This window comes from Sorex fumeus, unplaced genomic scaffold, assembly GCF_029834395.1.
Source record: "Sorex fumeus unplaced genomic scaffold, SorFum_2.1 ptg000097l, whole genome shotgun sequence".
In the NCBI taxonomy this organism is placed as follows: Eukaryota; Metazoa; Chordata; class Mammalia; order Eulipotyphla; family Soricidae; genus Sorex; species Sorex fumeus.
In genome coordinates, this window is record NW_026606154.1 from 407,645 (window position 1) to 427,360 (window position 19,716).

The window sequence follows — 19,716 nt, forward strand, 5'->3', positions numbered from 1 at the left end:
AAGGTGGACAAGGAAACAAGGAAACCCCCCACTCACGAAGAAGGGGGGATTCTCAGGTGGGGAGGGAAGGCTGAAAATCCACTGGAGAACTGAGAAGGGCGGGTCTCCGCCGGACATCGACCACGGGTGAGGGGTGGGGGCCCCGGCCACGGGCAAGCAGAACAGGCTGGCACCTTGGGAGTCATCACAAATAAAATCACAACTCCGACTGACCCACCGGCCACAGCCAAGATCTTTTAATTCCGCCGTCCCCCTTAGGAGCAGTCCGTTAAAAGCCCAGCTGACCACATCCACATGATGGGAGGGAGAATGAGAACCGAGAGTGAGGGGCGAGAGAGAAGGGACGTGACTTTCCATAGGCATGGCCGACTGCTCCGGTCACCAGGACAGGGGTCCAGAGCGTTCCTGATGCTAGACCCAATGGGACCAGTTTTGGGGCGCATTGCTGGTGGTCACTCTAGCTGCTGGTGGTCACTCCACGGCTGAGAGTGACACATACCTGGGGAGAGCGTGCGCTGGGTCTCCTGCATCTGGGTGGACGTGGGGGCCGGGGCTGGGGCTGGGGAATGACCGCTCCCCGGCAGTCCTCACTGCAGCCGGTCCTGCTGCTCATGTGGAAAGCTACTCTCCTGGCCAGGAGGGTCTGGCCACAGAAGCTCTTCTCAGCAGAGGCCGGGATCTGCTGCTCGGGGCAGCGCCCAGTGGTGGACTCGGGGCTGCCAGCACTGGTGACATGGGGATCCTTTAAAGATGCTCCCTGACTCCCCCCCCACGTGGGGACAAGCCCCAGCATCTGCTAAGAGGCATGCCCATAGGCCTGATCAGGGGCAGGGCCCAGTTCCAGGGTCCTTCCCACCTGGAGGGCCCTCTGCATCCGAGAAAGATGAGGTTGGGGTTTGGCATCACTCATCTGCTCGTTTCTCTATTTCATTTCCCAGGGGGATGCACTGACTAGAATTTGGGGACAGTCCTGCTATGGTTAAAGAATCTAGCAGGAACTTCTCTGGGCATCATTGGCGCAGTGGCAGCCAGTGAGTAGAGTCCAGCCCGCCTTCCGCCTGGCAGCCACAGTCCCCTAAACAGGCACCCTGCACAGTGGCAGCACCCAGGCACCCCGTGGGCTGAATCCCCTCTCTCCAGGGGGAGGCTTGCATGCGGGATTCTTCCAGAGGGAAGCCCTGCCAGCCAGTCGGGGCGGGGGTCTCCTCAATTCTCACTGCAGGGAAAGGCAGGCCAGGTGGGTTGGTCTGTGCTCTTGGGGTTCCTGGCATATCTTTGGTAAAGTCGAAAAAAGGAAGGGGCTGATTTTTCTGTGAGAAGGCCGCGATGCTGAAGGCTTCCTGGCAGCTTTGCTCGTGGTGGGAGGTCCCTTCTCTGGGGAGCGACGCCCAGCTGCCCATCAGCCCGGGCGCGTGCATGGCCGAGGCCTGGGAGACATCAGGGCCGTGGGCCGCCGTTCTGCCGCCACGCGAGCCCCACTCAGAAATGCAGGTAGTAGGCCCAGTAGAAGACATTGGTCAGCATAAACATCAGCGGGAAGAGCAGCTTGGAGTAGCGGTCGGCGTTGCTGGGGTTTTGAATGGTGAAGTAATCCGCGATCCTGCCCACCTTGTCCCGGAAGACGAACTTGAACTTGTCGCTGGTCTTCATGGTGAGATCGCGGTAGTCGCTGTTGGTCCCCGAGATCTCGATGCTGGCCAGGCTGATCTTGCGCTTGAGGCTGGAGATGGAGCTGCTGATGATGTTGCTGATATGTACCTCCTCCTCCTCCTTGGCCGCCCCCTGGGAGACAGACAGCGCCGTGAGCCTGAGAGACCCGGCCAGATATGCGGGCGGTGGCCGAGTGCCGGAAGCCTCCATGTCGCGGGGGAGGGCAGCAAGCTTAGAGTCAGAGGCACGGGTACTGCAAGGTTAGGGCTCCTGAGTGTGACCAGGGGGTGTGGTCATCCCACATGGAGGCACAGCTCCAGCCAGGGACCACACAGCTGGTTCCAGGGCTTTGCTAACTCTAGTGAGAGGAAGGCACGTGACTCATCTTCCTAGCAGGTAGACTGAGCCCATTGTGCTTGGTTCCTGGCCCGCGTGAGCATGTGAGACTGTGTCCATGGGGACACGAGGAGAGGGCAGTAGGTCCCCGGATGGCTCCAGTCTCTCGTTTCCTCACCACTAGACCCTGGGAGGGCCGGGCACCCTCTTCTCTATCATTTTGCTCATTATCCTGCACTTTGGTAAGCAAATGTCTATCGTACTGGACTTCCAAAGAATCCCGGAGTTCCACGGGATCATGGAATTCCGAAGGGCAGAGGACTGAATTGGTTCGGGGGAGACTGAGAGTTCAGAGCACAGCTGGGAGGCTGGGGGTGGGGGGTTGTTGGGGGGTGGTGGTAGGGAAACGGGGGACATTGGTGGTGGGAGATGTGCACTGGTGGAGGGATGGGTGCTGGATCATTGTATGACTGAAACTCAATTATGGACAGCTTTGTAATGGGCTATCACACAGCTATTCAATTAAAATATTTAAAAAAAAATTTTTTTTTAAAAAAAGAGCACAGCTGATTGTCCATGGCAAGGGGGAGAAGCAGAGAAAGATCAGGTGGGCCTGGGCTCAAATGTTCCCGGATCACTCCCTTTCCCTCTCTGTACCTGTGAGTCACAGCAGTACCCATGGATGGGACTGGGAAGGGACAGAGGCATGACCGAGGGGCTGGAATGATAGCACAGCGGGGAGGGCGTTTGCCTTGCACGCGGCCGACCCGGGCTCGATTCCCAGCATCCATCCCATAGGGTCCCCCAAGCACCACCAGGAGTAATTCCTGAGTGCAGAGCCAGGAGGAACCCCTGTGCATCTCGGCGTGTGACCCAAAAAGAAAAAATAAATTGAAAAAGAGGCATGAATGAGGTTTACACTGGCGGTGGTACCTGTTAAAAAATTAAGTGAAGGGGCCAGAGGGGCCAGGATAAAGCAGGGAGGGCACCCGCCTTGACTGTGGCTCCCCCCGATGCTATTCTTGGCATCCTGTATGGTCCTCCGAGCACCGCCAGGAGTTATTCCTGAGTGCAGAGCTAGGAGGAACCCCGGGGCATCCCCAGGCATATGCTTCTCTTTGCCCATTCCAAAAGTAAAGTGGGGATAGCCTTCCTGGGTTCATAGAGCATTTTGAAAGACATAATATTTGCCAAGAGTCTGTATCCGTCTCTGGGACATGAGCGTATCCATGGATAATAACGATTCCTGGTTTGGGTTTCTTTGACCACCCCAGGGGTGCTCGGGGCTGACTCCTGGCTCTCTGCTCAGGACTCACTCGTGGTGGGGCTCAGGGCACTGTGTGTGTCAGCCCTGTCTGTGCGAGCCAAGCGCCCTGCCTGCTCTCACCCCTTGCTCAGTTGGACAGAGTCTCAGCAGGAAGCTCTGTCCCTCCTCCTGTGCCCACTGTCCACGGCCAGCCTACCGCACGCCCAGGGAAGGCAGGATCGCCCCGCGAGAACCAAGGAGCAAAGTCATAATTATCCTGACGCGTGTCAGCGACCCGGTCCTGTTTAGTTTGATGTCAGTGTCCTCATGGCGGTTTGCCCTCATGGTTGGGGTTTTACGTGGCAGACAAGTAACAACTATTTCTGCTAGAAAATTCTATCTCTTGAGATCTCCTCACGGAGCGGCCTCGTGATGTGAAGCTGCCCCCCTCCCCCAGAATGGGGGTGGGAGCAGCGGAGGACAGGAGGGAGAGTTAAGTGACCTACATGGTGGGGATTCTGTTTGGGGATATTTTTGGCTTTTTTGGGGGTGTTGGTTTCACACCCGGCAATGCTCAGGGGTTACTCCTGGCTCTGCATGCAGGAATTACTCCTGGCAGTGCTTGAGGGACCCTCCGGGATGCTGGGGATTGAACCTGGGCCGGCTGCATGCAAGGCAAACGCCCTCCCCGGGGGTGCGGGTAGGTCTTCGGCTCTCACCCGCTCTTTGGCTGCCATCTGCTGCAGCGAGCTGTAGTGGGCCACGGCGTACTCCAGCAGGGCCCCGAACACGAAGCTGAAGCAGATGCCCAAGTACACGTCGATGGCCTTGATGAAGCAATTGGTGTTGGGCAGGGAGGCCCGGGACCCGATCATCAGTGTGGTCATGGACAGCACCGTGGTCACGCCTGGGGGGGTGGGGTCAGAGGAGCAGGCTGCGCTGGCGGGGACAGGGCTGATTCCCCCAGAAGTAGCCGGGTTGGGAGGGGGTATGGCCTAAGTCCCCAACATGGTGGCCGCAGTGATTTGAAGGGACAACATGAGTACCCACAGCCCGCTGGACTAAGCTTTTGGACTGTGTGCAAAAGCAGAAACTTGAAAACGCACTCGGGGCAGGTAGCACAGCAGGCAGGGTTCACACCTCGATACCGACTAGCCGGGCCAGTCCCCAGAGCCCCCGAAGGCCCCCAGCCCCATCAGGAGTGATGCCTGAGCGTGGCGCCAGGAGTCAGCCCTGAGCACTGCCAGGCTGGTCCCCAAACAACAAATTCAGTCTTCATAGGGGCCTGGAGGAGAGATCAGCTGTGGAATGCAATAGCACAGCGGGTAGGGCGTTCGCCTTACAAGCGGCCAACATGGCCGACCCGAGTTCGATTCCTCCGCCCCTCTCGGAGAGCCCGGCAAGCTACCGAGAGTATTGGATATGCCAGACACAGTAACAACAAAGTCTCCAATGGAGACGTTACTGGGCCCGCTCGAGCAAATCGACGATCAACGGGAGGGCCTTTACCTTTACCTTTACCTTTACCTTTTTTCTTTTTGGGTCACAACTGGTGATGCTCAGGGGTTACTGCTGGCTCTGCACTCAGGAATTATTCCTGGCGGTGCTCAGGGGACCATAGGGGATACCAGGGATTGAACCCGGGTCAGCCGCATGCAAGGCAAACGCCCTCCCCACTGTGCTATCGCTCCGGCCCTGGAATGTGGACGTTTTTGCATGTATGAACTCAATCCCTGGCATTTTCCCCTTCAATGAAAAAATAAACAAAACAACCCAGCGAAAACCAGTGTTGCAGAGAGGGTGGGGGGTGAGGGTGTTGCCTGTGCGTCCCCAGCTCTTGCTCAGTGTTCATGGCCTGTGGTCCCCTGAGCAGAGAGCCAGGGGTGGCCCCGGGCACCGCCAGGTATATGGCCAGAACAAGTAAGTCAGGAAATAAATAATCACTATCCTAAGTGGCCGGCCTCTCTCTCTCTCTCTCTCTCTCTCTCTCTCTCTCTCTCTCTCTCTCTCTCTCTCTCTCTCTCTCTTCCCCCCATAACCCCTATCTTAGAAGACCACCCCCGCCCCGCCCTTGTGGCCGTGTACCAATGCAGGTTCTCGCGGGGACCGAGTCCAGGGAGATCCAGAAGGAGATCCAGGACAGCACCACCAGGAACGTGGAGGGGACGTAGGTCTCCAGTATGAAGTACAGGACGTTCCTGCGGAGCTCGAACTGCAGGACGAGGCGCGTGTAGACGCCTGGAGGGGAGAGAGTGTCTGCCGGCGGGGGACGCGGCCTGCCTTGGGACAGCGGCCGGTCCCTGCAGAGGCCGCCAGCCTTGTGGGGGCCCGTTCCGGTCCTAGGCGCGGGTCAGGTGGAAGCACCAAGGCTGAACCCTGCCCCCACCAGCGTGCACCCCCCCGAAGAGGGTCCCCAAGGGAGAAGCGCAAGAGGCCCCCTGGGTGCGCCCGTCACCTGTCTCCTGCGGGGATGCGGTGACCAGCGTGAAGTACTGCTGGACCGTGTACTGCGCCAGCCGCAGGTCCTCCAGTCCGCGCACTGAGTCGTTGCCTCGCAGCCAGCTCAGCTCCACGTCCTTCCCGTCGTAGCCCCCTGCAGGGGGCGCCCCTCGGGTCAGCACTGCGCCTGCCCCGTGGGACAGCTGTGGGGGCCTGGGAACCCGCCCCGAGAGTCCCAGCACGAAGGCACGCCTCCCCAGGTATTGCAGGCTCCGGCCAGTCCAGCAGACCCTGGGCTGTCCACTGAGGCCCGGCCCCGTGCTCTGCCCCCCTAGGGCTGTCCGCTGAGACCCTCAACCATGCTCTGTCCCCCTCGGGCTGTCGGCTGAGACCCTGCCCCGTGCTCACCCCATGTTGTGTGGAACTCACGTGTATACACCCGGGATCTGTGCTAACTCCCGTCTACGCGCCCTCAAAACCCAAAGCAGCCACCCGCCCGCTCCCACTCCCATTCTGCCCTCGCTGGCGCCAAGCTGGGACCAGGCCCTTCCCGGCTCTCCCGCAACGCATGTAAGTGCCGTGTCCCAGACCTCCCTGGGTGCAGGGCCGGGAGTTAAGCCCCGACCCAGGGGGACCGGGGGACTGACGGACACGTCCTGCTTGGGAAAAGACCCCTCAGGGAAAGAGTCTGCCGCCCGTGTCTTTGCATCCCCTTTCCAAGGAATGTCCGGCAGGGCCGGGGGACAGAGCAGGCAGTGGGTTCCCCAGGGTCAGGGGGTGGCGAGCGATTGTGAACAGGGACGAGGGGCTCTCAGGCACTGCCTGCCCGCTGGGTGCCGGCTGGGCGCTGTGGCCCGCTGGCCGGGAAGTCTGCCTCTGGGGTGGCTGATGACCGCATCTCACAGAACTGCGGGGCCAGCATCCCTCTCCCCACTTTACTGGGAAGAAACTGAGGCCCGGGGTGGGCCTGTGCTCTCACACACAGAGTCCAGCGTGTCCCCCTGAGATCAGGCCCGACTCTGGTGCCACCCGCTGCTCAGGCCAGGCCGGGGAGCTGAGGGAGGGAACAGTCTTCCCGAAGGTTCCTGGAGAACATGGTCACCTTTGGAAGCGCCCGGAATATACTGGAGCTCTCGACACGGGCAGAGCATCCCCCAGAAGTAACACACACGTGTGCAAAGTCGAGTCATAAAAGCCCCGACTTAGTACTTGGGTCTGGGGGCCACGCCCGGCAGCGCTCAGGGCGTCCTCCTGGCTCTGCACTCAGGGACCCCTCCTGGTGGAGCCTGTGGTCCCCCCCGAGGTGCCGGCAACTAAACTCAGACCTGCCGCCTGTCCCCGCAGGCCCCAAGCCCCCGCTTTGGCCACTAGACACCGTTGGCCCCGGCAGCTTGCGGACAGTGCCCGTTCTTTTCTAGCGGTGGCGGGCGGGAAGAGCGAAACCTTGCTGAGGTTTCAGGACCCAAAATAACCACCAATAAACATTGTAAGTGGCTCTTGCTCCCCTGGGGAGTGGGCCGTGCAGTTGGGGCCCTGCGGTTTCCAGGAGTACCAGGCCCATGGGGCTGAGCTTAGCACAGCCCGGAGAGCAATCACTCGTTCCCTGAAGCACTGTCGAGGAGCCAAGGCCCCTGCATCACCTCACGGGGGTTCTGCGCTCGGTTCATTTGCCTGGCCCGGTCTTTCCTGCCTGGCAACGGTCACATGGCTCGGATGGGGCCACTGCCTCTGGCGGCCCCGCTAGGGTTCTCCTCCTCCCAGTTCCTGCCTCAGGGGTGGTCTTCCCAAGGCCCCTGTCACCAGGCCCAGCTCTCCAGGGGGCAGGCCTGCTGGGAACGACTCAGGCAGGCAACCCCAGGACAAGCTTTCTCACATGACACCTTGGGGAGGGCCCCTGTGCCCTGGCTACCAAATAGTCCCCAGCCAAGGGTTTGAGGGCGGGGCTGGGGCGATAGCACAGCGGGTAGGACATTTGCCTTGCATGTGGCCGACCCAGGTTCGATTCCCAGCATCCCATATGGTCCCCTGAGCACTGCCAGGAGTAATTCCTGAGTGCATGAGCAAGGAGGAACCCCTGTGCATTGTCAAGTGTGACCCAAAAAGCAAAAAAAAAATAAAAAGGGTTTGAGGGTACATGGGACTAAGGAGGAGGGGACTAAGGAGCGGGGGCCTGGACGCCTCCGTGCCGGGATTTGATCGGGACACGTGAGCACAGAGCAAGAGCCCAGTCTTTGTTACTCACTTCCTGGCATTATTGTGGTATTTTTTTTTTAATTTGCAGGGCTGGGGGAGGGTTGAGCCTCAGTGGTGCTCAGGGATCACACCTAGTAGTGGTCAGCATTGCTGGGGACTCAGACAGGTCAGCTGCGGGCCCGGCGAGCGCCTTGGCCTCTGTGCCGCCTTGGGGCACTGCTGGAACTGCCCTGCTCTGTGACATCTACATGCATTTCTGGACACTTGGCGCCTTGGCTAGGTAGAGAACTGGATGTTTGCTTTCGGAGCTGGAAACTCTGCGAGGGATGGTCACCACTGGCCAGTGCCTCTGCTGACCCTACCTCATTGTTCTCTCTGGTCACTGTGCCTTGGCCTATTTGCTTGGCCGCCTTGTCCACGCTTGCAGGCAGCTCTTGGGCGCAGGCTTGTCTCTGAGCCATGTCCGGGCTCGGCAGAGTGAACAGGAGAAGGCCACCCATGTGGGCACCGTGAGGGACCACTCGGCTGCGTGCCCGGAAGCCCCCTGGGGCCTGGGGTGGGTACTCACAGCTCTCCAGCTGCAGCTTGCAGGTCTGCGTGTCCATGGGGTACTTGGACAGGTCCATGTTGCAGGCCACAGTCGTCGTGATTCTGGGGAGGGGAGGAAGGGTCGGTGCGAGGGTCAGGCCGAGTGGCATGAAGAGTTCCCTGGCCTTCGTGTTTCATTTGAGGAAGTTCACGCCAGTACCGTTAGCTGCTTCTCACTCATGGTTCTGGCCCTCCCCGGGGCCCCTCCCTCAGACCCCTGCTATGCACAAGAGCTCGTTCCGTGCCCGTCCCCCTCCTTCCAGCTGACCGTGCCTGGCACGACCACCTCCCGCCCGCTCGGGTGAGTCTCAAGGCTGCAAAGGTCCCGTCGTGCAGACAGGGCACAGCCGCAGCTGGGCGTCGGGGCAGTTTCATCCCGGCTGTCGTACTGGGTGTGCAGTGGACCACGGGCTGCGTCTTCGACTGGGGGCTCTTGTATTTTGGAGGGGGTAGATGCCCAGATCTGGTACTGCTCTGCTTTAAAGGGCCACAGCAGGGGTGGGGGAGATGGGACGGCGCCATACGGGCCCCGGAGCTGTACCGGGCACGGCCTGGAGGCCCCTGAGCACCACCGGGTGTCCTGGGTACCCTCAAGTCCACTGGACTGCACGGAGAGGGGTCCCCTGAGCTCTAAGGGGAGCCCAAACGAGAAACCAGAAAAAGCGGCCATGCCGGGAGCACTGCACCCAAGTCCTGCAATGCAGGGGTGGCCTGGAGCCTGCCTGAGAGAGTCCCTGAATTCTGCTGCACTCAGCCAGCCCCTGAGACTCGGTGACAGCAGCGGGGCCCCTGAGTAGTGGGGGACAAGGGAACACGGGAAGCCAGGGGCTCCGTAGAGGGCAGGCGCTACAAAGAGGCGCCTCCGCGGTCTTGGTGGGCACTAGAGCTGAGGCCGCGTCCACCCTTCTGTCCCCACCGTCCCCGCGTCCCCTTTGGGCCAGACCTGGGGGCTTGCTTAGTTAGACTCAGAGCAGGCTGTCCCAGGCAAGGCCCCGCCTCCATGTGGGCATGGGGCGGGTTGCTTGGGGCAGTGGACAGGACAGGCCTGCTTGGAGGCTGCCCCCGGCTCCTTTGGGAAGGGGAGACCCCAGGCCAGGTGCCCGGGCGTCATTATCCCTTCTCTCACCCCTGCCGGTGTCCCCTTCCCTGACGAGTGCCCGAGGTTCAGGCTGTGAGGCGAGTTGAGGGTCAGCGCGTGGGACAGAGCAGGACTTGTTCACAGACCCTTGACCTGTGAGCCACAGAGTCCCCGGGGTGGGCAACACCTCCTCCCACGCCCTCATGGCTCTGGGGCCACCGATATGGGGGAAGTAGCGGCCTGGGGACTTGGTTCCCTGAAAGGAGGTAGGTTCGCAGGGCCTGAGGGGAGCCTGGCAAGGCACAGGGGCCTGCCTACGTATGGCAGTGTATGGGCCAGCACATGGACACAGGCAGCCGTTCAGTGGACACACAGGGGCTGGGGGCATCCCGGAGAAGGGGGTGGTACTCATAGAGCCTGGAGTTGGGCCAGGTGGGTCACGGGAGGGGCCGGGTCAGCACCCAGACCCAGTTTCTGGCTTGCATGGTCTCTGTCTCGCAGTGGCCACCCCATCTGGGACCGGAGAAGTGTCCCCCCTGCCTGGACCCTGCCTGTCCTCGACGCTTTGCCTGGGTGGCCCCTGTCCTGTCCCGCTGTCTGACCACAAGCTGGGAGCAGCTGCCAGGCTCAGGGACGGGCCCTGGTGAGCCCCTGGCTGCAGGCCAGCGCCCATCACCAGCCCACACCACCAAGAGACGCCCCCCAGCGCTGGAGGCAGGACCCCCGCCCCAACCTCCTCCCTGAGTAGCTCACTCGTTCCTCTTGTAACTGGGTGTCTCCAGAGCATCCCCCAGACGCGGGCCTGCCTTTGCTCTCTCATCTGTCTGTCTGTCCGTCTGTCTGTCTGTCTGTGCCCTCCGCCCGGCGCTCAGCCCCGGGAGTGGGGCTCTCGGCCCTTACCGGAGCGCGTACAGGACGGTGCCATTGGCGAAGAGGCGGATGAGCCTGTTGCCCACGGTAACGTCGTGCAGGAAGGACGTCTTGGACTCCACAATGTAGGTGTCTGGCACCCACAGGAACTCCACCAGGCGCGCGTCCAGCGTGAAGCTCTGGTTGCCCTCAAACACCAGCCGCTCGTCTGTCCAGCGCTGCCGGAGATAGATGGTGGCCGTGTAGTCCTGCGGCACGAGAGGGAGAGCCAGTGGGGTGGCGGCGGGGCTGGGCTGGATGGACCATCCCTCTCTCTCTGACCCTCAGAGACCCCGGGACCCAGAGGCTTGGGTCCGGGGCCTTGGGTCAAACAGAAGCATGTGGCCCCTTCTCCGGGGCCCTCAGGAAGGCCAGAGTATGGGTGGGCTTGTCTCTGACACCGGGGACGCAGTGGCATGACTTGGGCTCTGGTCGACCTGCCTCCCCTCCCCCCACTCCCGGTGTCCACGGGCCCCACCTCTGAATCTCTACATTTTCCCTGGGCCCTCCGCAGGGCTGGTTTAGGGGAAGGTACGTCCCCCCCACCCGCCATTTTCCTGGGGTTGGTCCCCCACACCCCCTCCCACCCCAGGAGGACCCCGGGTCTGTGCTCGGGGACGGGGTGGCCATGGCTGCGCTTACCATGTTGCTCTCTGAGATGCTGGAGATACTCGCGATGTCCAGGTTCAGGGCGATCTTCACGGCCTCCCCTGGGAGGGGAAAGGAAACCAGGGGGCTTCAGACAAAGTGGCCAGGGGGTCGTGGCTGGCGGGCAGCACGCAGCCACGGGACTCGTGCTCAGCGTCCTGTGGACGAGACCATGCCCTGGCCATCCACGTGGTCACCGCATCTTACCCGGAGGCTCTGCCTGTCCACTCACTGTCCGGAAGCTGGAGACCTGGGGGTCCGTGGGGTCAGCGCACCAGGTGCCGTTGGAGACCCCCATGGTGAGCCCCTGTGCGCCTCTTAATGCGTTACCGGCCGGAAACCCCTCCCTCCTCAGCACTGACCGCCTCGCCGCAGGCCTGCGGGCTCCCGTCTGGTGAGCCTCTGGCCATGCCCATCAGCTGTGGACACCAAGGTCTTGATGTCCGGCGATCTCGGCTCCCCAAGGCTGCCTTTACACCCTGAGAAAGCTGCAGTTCTCTGGTGTGCAAAGGGGGGGAGAACATCACAGCCCCACGGGAAGTGCTAAGGCGGTGGGGGTGACCAGTGCGCCTAGCTGTCTCGGAAGCTGTGTGTCCTGAGCCAGTGGCTTGGCCTCCCTGTGCCTCCATCAAGGCCGGGTGAGGGCGCTGTGGGTGTGTTGGGGTCTGGCCTGGGCCGGAGGGCAGCTGGCGGCAGGGAGGAGACAGCTTTAGCCCCCGTCCGCTCTTCAGGGGTCACTCCGTCGCTGTAGGCCGGGCCTCAGGGGGCTCATCTTTTACTGGGAGGATGGGGATGGATGGGGGCTCATTCCTGGCCGTGCTGCGATCCCGCCAGGCCTCCCACCTTCTCCTCCGTGGCCACGTCTTGCTTTCTTTGGTGTGTGGTCGGGACCAGCCGCGCCAGCAGAGGGCAGCTTCCACCCAGGAAAGAGCTGCTGGCGGCCTCACGCTGTCTGGCTGGCGTGGGAGGGTGGGGGCAGGCATTGCAGCAAAGCCCACAGGGTGGCCCACACTGCTGGTTCCTTTAGGAGCAGAGGAGTCCCCAGAGGACCTGGATTCACCTCATTTTCTTTTTCTTTCTTTCTTTTTTAGAATTTATTTATTTTAATTTAATTTTTGAGTCACTCCCGGTGTTGCACAGGGGTCACTCCTGTCTCTGCACTCAGGAACTACTCCTGGCAGTGCTCCAGGGGACCATATAGGATGCTGGGAATAGAACCTGGGTCAGCGGTGTGCAAGGCAAACACCCTACCCGCTGTGCTATTGCTCCAGCCCCTTTGCCTCATTTTCACTGAGGCATCCTGTCTTGTCCCAGGGGCCTGGGTCTCACATGCCCTGCCCAAGGTGGAGGGTCCCCGATGCACTGGCTGAGGGGGGGGATGCTTACCCTCGACCCTGGGAGACTGCACAGCTCCAGCCCCCGGTGCCTTGCCTGAGCCCGGGGCCCTGGCAGAGGCATCGTCTCTGGGCACTGAGTTCCGGGGGGCCTCAAGAGGACCTCTTGGCTCTGAGACGGGAGGGGGGATGGGCCTCCCGCGGGGTGTGTGGCGGGAGGGGTGGGAGTCGGAGAGAGGAGTTCCAAATGGGGAAGGGTCTGGAAGTATGTGGCCAGGGCATGGGGTGTCGGCGTAAGCAGGTACTCTGAGCAGACTGGGGGAGCATGGCCCAGGAAGGTGACAGAGAACAACGCAGGAAGGGGAACTGGTTGTCAGGAGAGCAGGGGGCCCCCGTCCCCGGGAATGCCTTGGGGGGTAGTGGGGGGAGGTTTGGGTGCTGACTCACTCCCAGGCTCCCAGGGCTGGAAGCTACTGCTCTCCTGTGTGTGCATCAGAACCCGCCCACCCCCCGACTGCGGGTTCCCCCCAGACAGCTCAGATGTCGGACCCCTGACCCCACCCTAGACGTGTCCTTGTCCCACACCGGGAGGCGGAGCTTCCTCAGTGCGTGTGTAAGTGGGGGCCCTCCTCACTCCCCCACCCCCACCACCGCTGCCCCCTGGCTCGCCCGGGGCCGGGGTCTCCCACAGAACAGGGTGACCTACCGCCAAAGTTGGGCCTGAGAAACTTGTTGTACCCCGCCGTGAGGTTCTCGAAGCCCGGCAGGGAGAGCTTGTCCCGCCTGCCGACCTCGCTCCCGAGGTGGCCGCCCCGGGCGCACATCCTGGAACGGAGACGGGCTGGTCTGGAGGGAGCCCTAGCCGCAACCACACACACACACCCACACACGCATGCACACACACACACACACACACACACACACACACACACACACGGGGCTGCCTGAACCCGCTCCCAGGGGCACCGTGCCCACGCCTCGTGCCCCGCCCTCCACCACCTTACTGCCCCGTGGTCTTGCTCCAGGAACCCCAATCCTTGGGGAGCCCTTCAAGGGACACCCCAGATGCCACGGGCCTGCAGTAAGGCCAGATGCGGGCTGGTCCCCCCCTCCCTGGGTGCCCCACCCCAGCTCACCCAGCCGCAAGGAGGCTCAGACACAGCAGCCAGCACTGCAGGGCAGCCGTCATCCTGAACACGAGGCCCTGTGGGTCAGAGAGACGCTGAGACGGCCCGGTTCCCCTCCCGCCCCAGGGCTCCGTGCGTGCTTCTGTGCTGGGGGGCACGGAGGACTCTGTGTCACCAGCCTCCGCTCCCCACCGGCCTTCGAGCCTCTCACGTCTTCCTGATTGAATTTCCTGCTTTCTACCTGACTCCCAAACAGTGCTCAGTACTCCCCGGCGTCTCCTCCCTAGAACCGCAGCCCGCAGGGCAGGGAGGAGCTCAGGCCCAGCCATCCCCAGGACTGGCCACGGCGCCCTGGGGGCTTCTGGGGGGCCACTGCAGCAGGGTCAGCCACCGCAGGACCTGCGCCCTCACCCCCGCGGCCCCGGGGAGCACGTGATAGACTCCAGGGACTCCCCAGCACCCAGCTTGGACCCCCCGACTGTCCATGCCCCACCCTGCCCTGACTCTGCAGGGTGGACACACACCTGTGCCCTCCCCCCTAACATTTCTGTGCCGGTGAGCCAGGGGGCTGCATAGACTGGAGATTAAAGCTTCCAGCACCTTCCAGCAGTGGGGACTGGCTCTGCCGTTCCCACCAACCCCTCCCAGCTCGCAGTGGCCTTGGGGTACGGACGGTCCCCACGTTAGCAGGAAAGGTCATGGCCCCAGGGACTGTCCTGTGCTGACTTAGCCTCAGTGTCCAGCCCTGGGTAGCCCTGCCCCCACCTTCCCGGGGCTGGACACGGCAGAGTCAGGCCGGGAGGGGGTCAGGCACATCCCGCAGGCTGACGGGGGGGGGGGGGGGGCGGGTAGCCTCTGTGAGCCGGGCCACTCTGTGAGCCTGTCCAGGGGCTTGGGGTTTGGTTGGGCAAGTGGCACCCTTAGACACACTCACATGGACCTTGCAGAAACGCAAACCAGACATATGTACAGAGTTACCACGACAGCAGGATCGCTGGTCCTTGCTTGGCACAGGGCGGTCCCGGCTTTGATTCTCGCCTACCCAGGAGTAAGCCCCAAGCCCCGTCAGGCATGTCCCCCAAACAGGACCAAAGGGAAGGAACGCTGTGAGCCATGGGCGCATCCCCAGGGCCCCGCATGTCTAAGGGGGGAAGGCAGCTGTGGCCTCGCCCCACGCGGCAGAGCAGCCCTGGTGAGTCAGGGGGTTTGGGGGGGCTGGGCCCCCAGTTCTGAGCCAGCTCCCGGGCAGGTTCGCCCTGGGGAGTGGGGCCGAGAGGGCCGCCTGCTGGCCTGAGGGCTGCATGGGCACGCATGGAGGGGGGCTCTCACCAGCACCCCCTCCTCCCTCTGCACACAGAGCTTGAACGTCGTGTTCGGGCTTGCCCTGGTCATGACCCCCTTCCCACAGAAGGGAGCAGGCCGCGTCCAGCCGACACCCACCCATTCTGTCTTCTCTTCCCTCCGTGTCTTGGGGAGGGTCCTGGGGGACCCACCACTGGAGCCTCTCCCGCAGCCCTGCGTGTCACGGGGGGGGGGGGGGAATGGGGTGCCGCTCTGCCTCGCCGTGGGACGGACAGATGTCCCTGGACTCACAGGATGGGATGGATCCATCCCACAGGCACTGCGAAGCCCCCACCTGGGCGTCCCGGTGATGAGGACAGGATCATGGGGCAATGGTGATGAACAGAGACCCCCGCCCCCCACCTGCTCTAGCACCTCTGCAGAGGTTCTGCGTCCCCAGCCCTGGATTCCTCCACTGCCGGCTAGGTGCCCCCCAGGACGATGGAGAGACCGCCCCCTGCCCCCACCAAGAGGGTGCTCAGAGAACCCCAGGCCCCTCCCTTACCTGGCAGGCGCCCAGCGGGGGATGAGTTAGAACAGGTTCTTGAGGGCTGTGGGGGGAGCTCTCACACAAGGCCTGCTCCCCTGGGTCCCCAGCCTACCCCCATGCTCTCTCTGCCTCTGGACCGTCTGGTCTGCAGGGAGGACTGGCGGGGCCAGCTAGACAGGCCAGCTAGCCGGGCGGTGGGCGGGGCCTCCCGGAGCCCCTCCCCTGGGCGGGGCCTGACCCAGGCCAGGCCAGCAGCGGGAGTCTGGACCCCAGTGGGGGTGTAAGCTGAGCCCCTCCAACCTCCCCCACCCTCTTCCTTGCAGCCAAACCCTGCTGGTGCTGAACCAGAAAAGCTCTGAGGGCCTGAGGGTGACCCGCCCACCACACACAAGTCTGGGTGAGGGCGGGGCAGGAGCCACACCGCAGGGACATGCCTCCCATTCAGATCCCCGCTGGGGCCTTTTGTTCTGGGGAGATGCCCCCCCCTTCCCCGCCCAGTGCTGCTGGGTCGGGTACTCCCTGGTTCTGCTCCCTCTTGCAGTGCTCTGGGGACCGTGCGGTGCCAGGACTGAACTCTGGTCACCTGCATGCAGGGCTTGTGCGTTTTCGCTGTTGCCGGCGCTCAGCCCTGGCTCGGGTGTGCTCAGACGGCTGTGGGGGGCACAGAGGGTTCCAGTCCTCCGCCTGGGAGAGCCCAGTGGCCGCGACCTGGGCATGGAAGGGGAGGGCTGAGCAGATGCGCCCAGGGGCAGGTGGGGGCTCTGGAAGAACACGCCCCCCATGTTAGCTGCCCCACCTCTACACACACACACACACACACACACACACACACACACACACACACACACACACACACACCCCTTCTCCCTGCATCCCGCTTGCAAACCCTCTCCTGCCTCCTCCCACGCCGGGAGCCTCTAACAGAGCCGCCTCACAGCCCGCCCAGCCCCATCGCCAGTGGCCCCGAAACTCACTCTGGGCTCCAGCCCCGTGGGAAGCCCCAGGAATTCCCTGGAGGCTGGAAAGCAGGGAGGGGAGCGGTCAGAGAGACCCGGGAAAAGGCAGCGTGGGCGCTGAGCTCACCAGCTGTCCTGGCGGTGGGCAGGGGGCAGGCAGGGCCGGGGAGGGGACAGGCACAGGGTGGGGGTGGGGGGTGCTCGTCGCGCACACACACACACACACACATACACACACCTCTCCGGAGATGCCTTTGGCCACCAACCAGCTTCTTTGGGTGTCCCTGGAGCCTGGCCAGAGCGGCAAACACGCCAGGGCAGGCTGGCAGTCTGGAGGGGGCAGCAGTCCTTTGATCACTGCCAAGCAGATCCCGCCCCCCCACCGTCCTGTGTGCACCCCCCCTCCCCCAGACCCAAGCAGCCTGCGAGGCTCTGCTTGCCCCAGAATGGGAAGTGGTTTGGGACTTTCCTTGGAGCTTCTAAGACTTTCTCACACAAAACGAATGCTGGGAAGTCACAGTGGATGGGCCGCCGGGAGCTGGGAGACAGCGGGGAAGGACTCAGGGTGGCTGGTGGTGACCCCTTGGGGCTCTGGACCCCCCCCCCCCCGCTTACTCCTCTGACTGGTCACACTGCAGTGGCTCAGCAAAGACAGGTGTGTGGCCAGCCGTCCTGCGTGCTGTGGGGACACCACTCGTTGCTCTGGGGTGGGCAGTATTGGAGCCACACCAGGCAGGGCTTATTTCTAGCTCTGTTCTCCAGAGTGGCCCTGGGCAGTGCTTGGGGTCGTGTGGTGCCAGGGTCTGGCCTGGCAAGTGCCTTCCCCGTGGCCTCGGTCTCTTACCCTGTGTCATGAACATCTCCTCGTGCTGCGAGTCTGGGCTGCTCCCGCTGTCCGCCTCAGCCCCACACCTGCGCCCTTCCTTCTGTCTCCTTGGGGCCTCTTGGGGTCTCTGTGCACCCAAGGGTAAGGGGTCGGTGCTTATCTATTCCTCTATCCTCCCCCCTCCTCCCCCCGCGTGTATCTCTTCCCAGAAGAAGAATGACAATGGGGCCGGCCCAGCCCCCTCCCCCGAGAAGGCTCAGCAACGGGCAAGCCAAGGGGCTTGTTCCCCAGCTCCGCACACTTCGGCCAGCAGCACGCTCTTCTCAGGAAGGAATTCATGGAGGGGGGCAGTTCTCTATGGGGGGTGCTGGTCACCCCCCAGGCCCCCAAAGCCTCTGCTCGTCTCAGCACCCCCATCTCCAGGCAGGGCTTGGGGCTCTGGATGCCAGGTGTCAGGGACGTTTCCGACGGCGGTTATTCCACCCAGAGTCCATCCCGGCCTCATGCCCCGCTGGCATGTGTCCCCCAAAGCTTGGCACACGCAGGCCCGATCGGGAACAGTCACACAGGTCATTGCTGGCCACAAGTCCCTCGCCGCCTCCCGCCTCCGCACGGCCTCTGTCGAGCCTGGTCTCTGGGGTGTGGACAGCACTCCCATGGCAGGCCGGGAAACCTCCAGGGCCACGTGGTGGCAAGAGAGAGCCTCAAGGCCTGGAACTGTCCCAGGACCGAGGTCCCGGGGTACCTGGGGAGGCCAGGGTCTGAGGAGGCCCTGGAGGCGTCTGGCTTCCCAGCATGGAGCTCCTGGGATATGCTGCCTGTGAGGGACTGACCGCCACCTGCTGTCCCAGCTGAAAACTGGGTGCCCATCCCCCCAGCTCCCCGTGGTCTGCACCCTGCCTGCCCCCACACTGTCTTGTTTCATCTCATCTGCCTGTGCCAGGATCTGCATCGCCTTCCCCTCAGAAATGGGGGTCTGCAGGCTCGTGGTTCTGTTCAGGACCATGCTCTGGTCCAAACACAGAACGTACTAGAATGGCAATGTTCAAACACGGGAGACCGCAGGCCTTGCCAGCAGCTCCTCGATGGATGGTAAGGGGGGCTTGGGGTGGGTGGGGGGCTCTCTGCTCACTGGTCTCGCGCTGTCCCAGGTCACAAGCTGAGGGCAGGGGCAGGCCAGACCCGGGAGCCCCGGGTGCAGCGTGGAACGGGAGCAATTGGACATCAGGCCTTCCTGCCCTTCCAGAGTGCAGCAGGCCAGGCTAAATGGATTTATGGTTTGTTTCCACTAAATTAACCTTAAAGAAATGAACTTGTGGCTTCGAAACCAGTCCTGTCAGAAAGGAAGTGACCAAGAGAGCATGAATAATACAAACAGAAGCGGGCATCCGGGGAAGAGATGCTAATGGTTCTCGGAGGTTTCCCTTAAAACTGTGATGAGGACACGGATGGGCCCGTGAGAACAATTGGCTGACGGCAGAAGAGCAGGCACTGGACGGCCCCCCCTTAGACAGAATACAGCCAGACTCACAGATGAGTAATTTAGTATGTACCTTAGTCAGGTGTCTTTTTTTTTTTTAACAATTTCATTAGAACCGAGCATTAAAATACTTTGAACTTAAAGCCGGATCTTCAAAATACTGAGCTGCGAACAGAGACCATTGCTAAATGACAAAAATCGAACTGAAGCCAAACGATCCGATGGGTCGTGACTTGGGGTTTGTGTCTTGGGCAGCACCCCGTCTGGCTAAGAGAGCCCTGATACTTGGCAGAAAGAGGGCAAGAGAGGGAAGAGGGAATGCTTCTAGGCGCCACTGGCCAGTGGGAGGGAACAACACAGTCTTGGGCATAAGAAAAGTCCATGTGGCAGGTTCTCCATCTTGGGAACAGCAAAGGTGGCCACCTTGCTGATCCCTGAGATTGCTGACCTGCATGAAGAGGGGATGGCTTCGTTAGGTGAGGTTCTGTGTGCCAGTGGGCTTAGCACAAGCGACTCCCTTTGGGGTCTGCTGTTGTTTTAACGTTCGGAAGCTAATTGTTAACCTCCGTTTTAGGAAAAAGGCTTTTTGACTGGTTACAGAAGAACAGCGGGTAGGGCGTTTGCCTTATACACAGCCAGCCAGGGTTCGATTCCTCCGCCCCTCTCAAAGAGCCCGGCAAGCTACCAAGAGTATCCTGCCCGCACGGCAGAGACTGGCAACCTCCCCGTGGCGTATTCATATGCCAAAAACAGTAACAACAAGTCTAACAATGGAGATGTTACTGGTGCCTGCTCGAGCAGATTGATGAACAATGTGAAGACAGTCCTACAGAAGAACATAAACGTAGGCGTCCTTGAGTGGAATCACAGGGTACCCTGCTGGTGTCAGGACCAGCCTGGGGTGTTGGGGGGACGCAGAGTGTTGGAACCAGTGCGGTGCCTTGGGGCGGAAGGCTGTGTGTTCTGGCGTCCGTGTAGACATGGGCGTGTGCTGAGGGTTCAGTGCGTCTGGGCCGCGCCCCTGAGGAAAGTCTTGGTAGTTCTTTGGCGTCTGGTACCATGTGTGGGCAACGCC

At 62.0% G+C, this 19,716-nt stretch overlaps 1 protein-coding gene across 1 annotated transcript; it reads right to left on the minus strand.

Annotated features, from left to right (window-relative positions):
- Positions 1-1,454: 1,454 nt before the first annotated feature.
- Positions 1,455-13,610, minus strand: GABRP (gamma-aminobutyric acid type A receptor subunit pi). The gene is made up of 9 exons (XM_056133107.1): positions 13,558-13,610; positions 13,128-13,246; positions 11,082-11,149; positions 10,431-10,648; positions 8,433-8,515; positions 5,688-5,825; positions 5,318-5,470; positions 3,952-4,139; positions 1,455-1,782 (listed from the first exon to the last, which is right to left on the minus strand). Exons 1-9 carry the CDS (start codon positions 13,608-13,610, stop codon positions 1,480-1,482), a joined length of 1,323 nt encoding a protein of 440 aa, XP_055989082.1. The 3' UTR covers positions 1,455-1,479.
- Between the last annotated feature and the right edge of the window lie 6,106 nt (positions 13,611-19,716).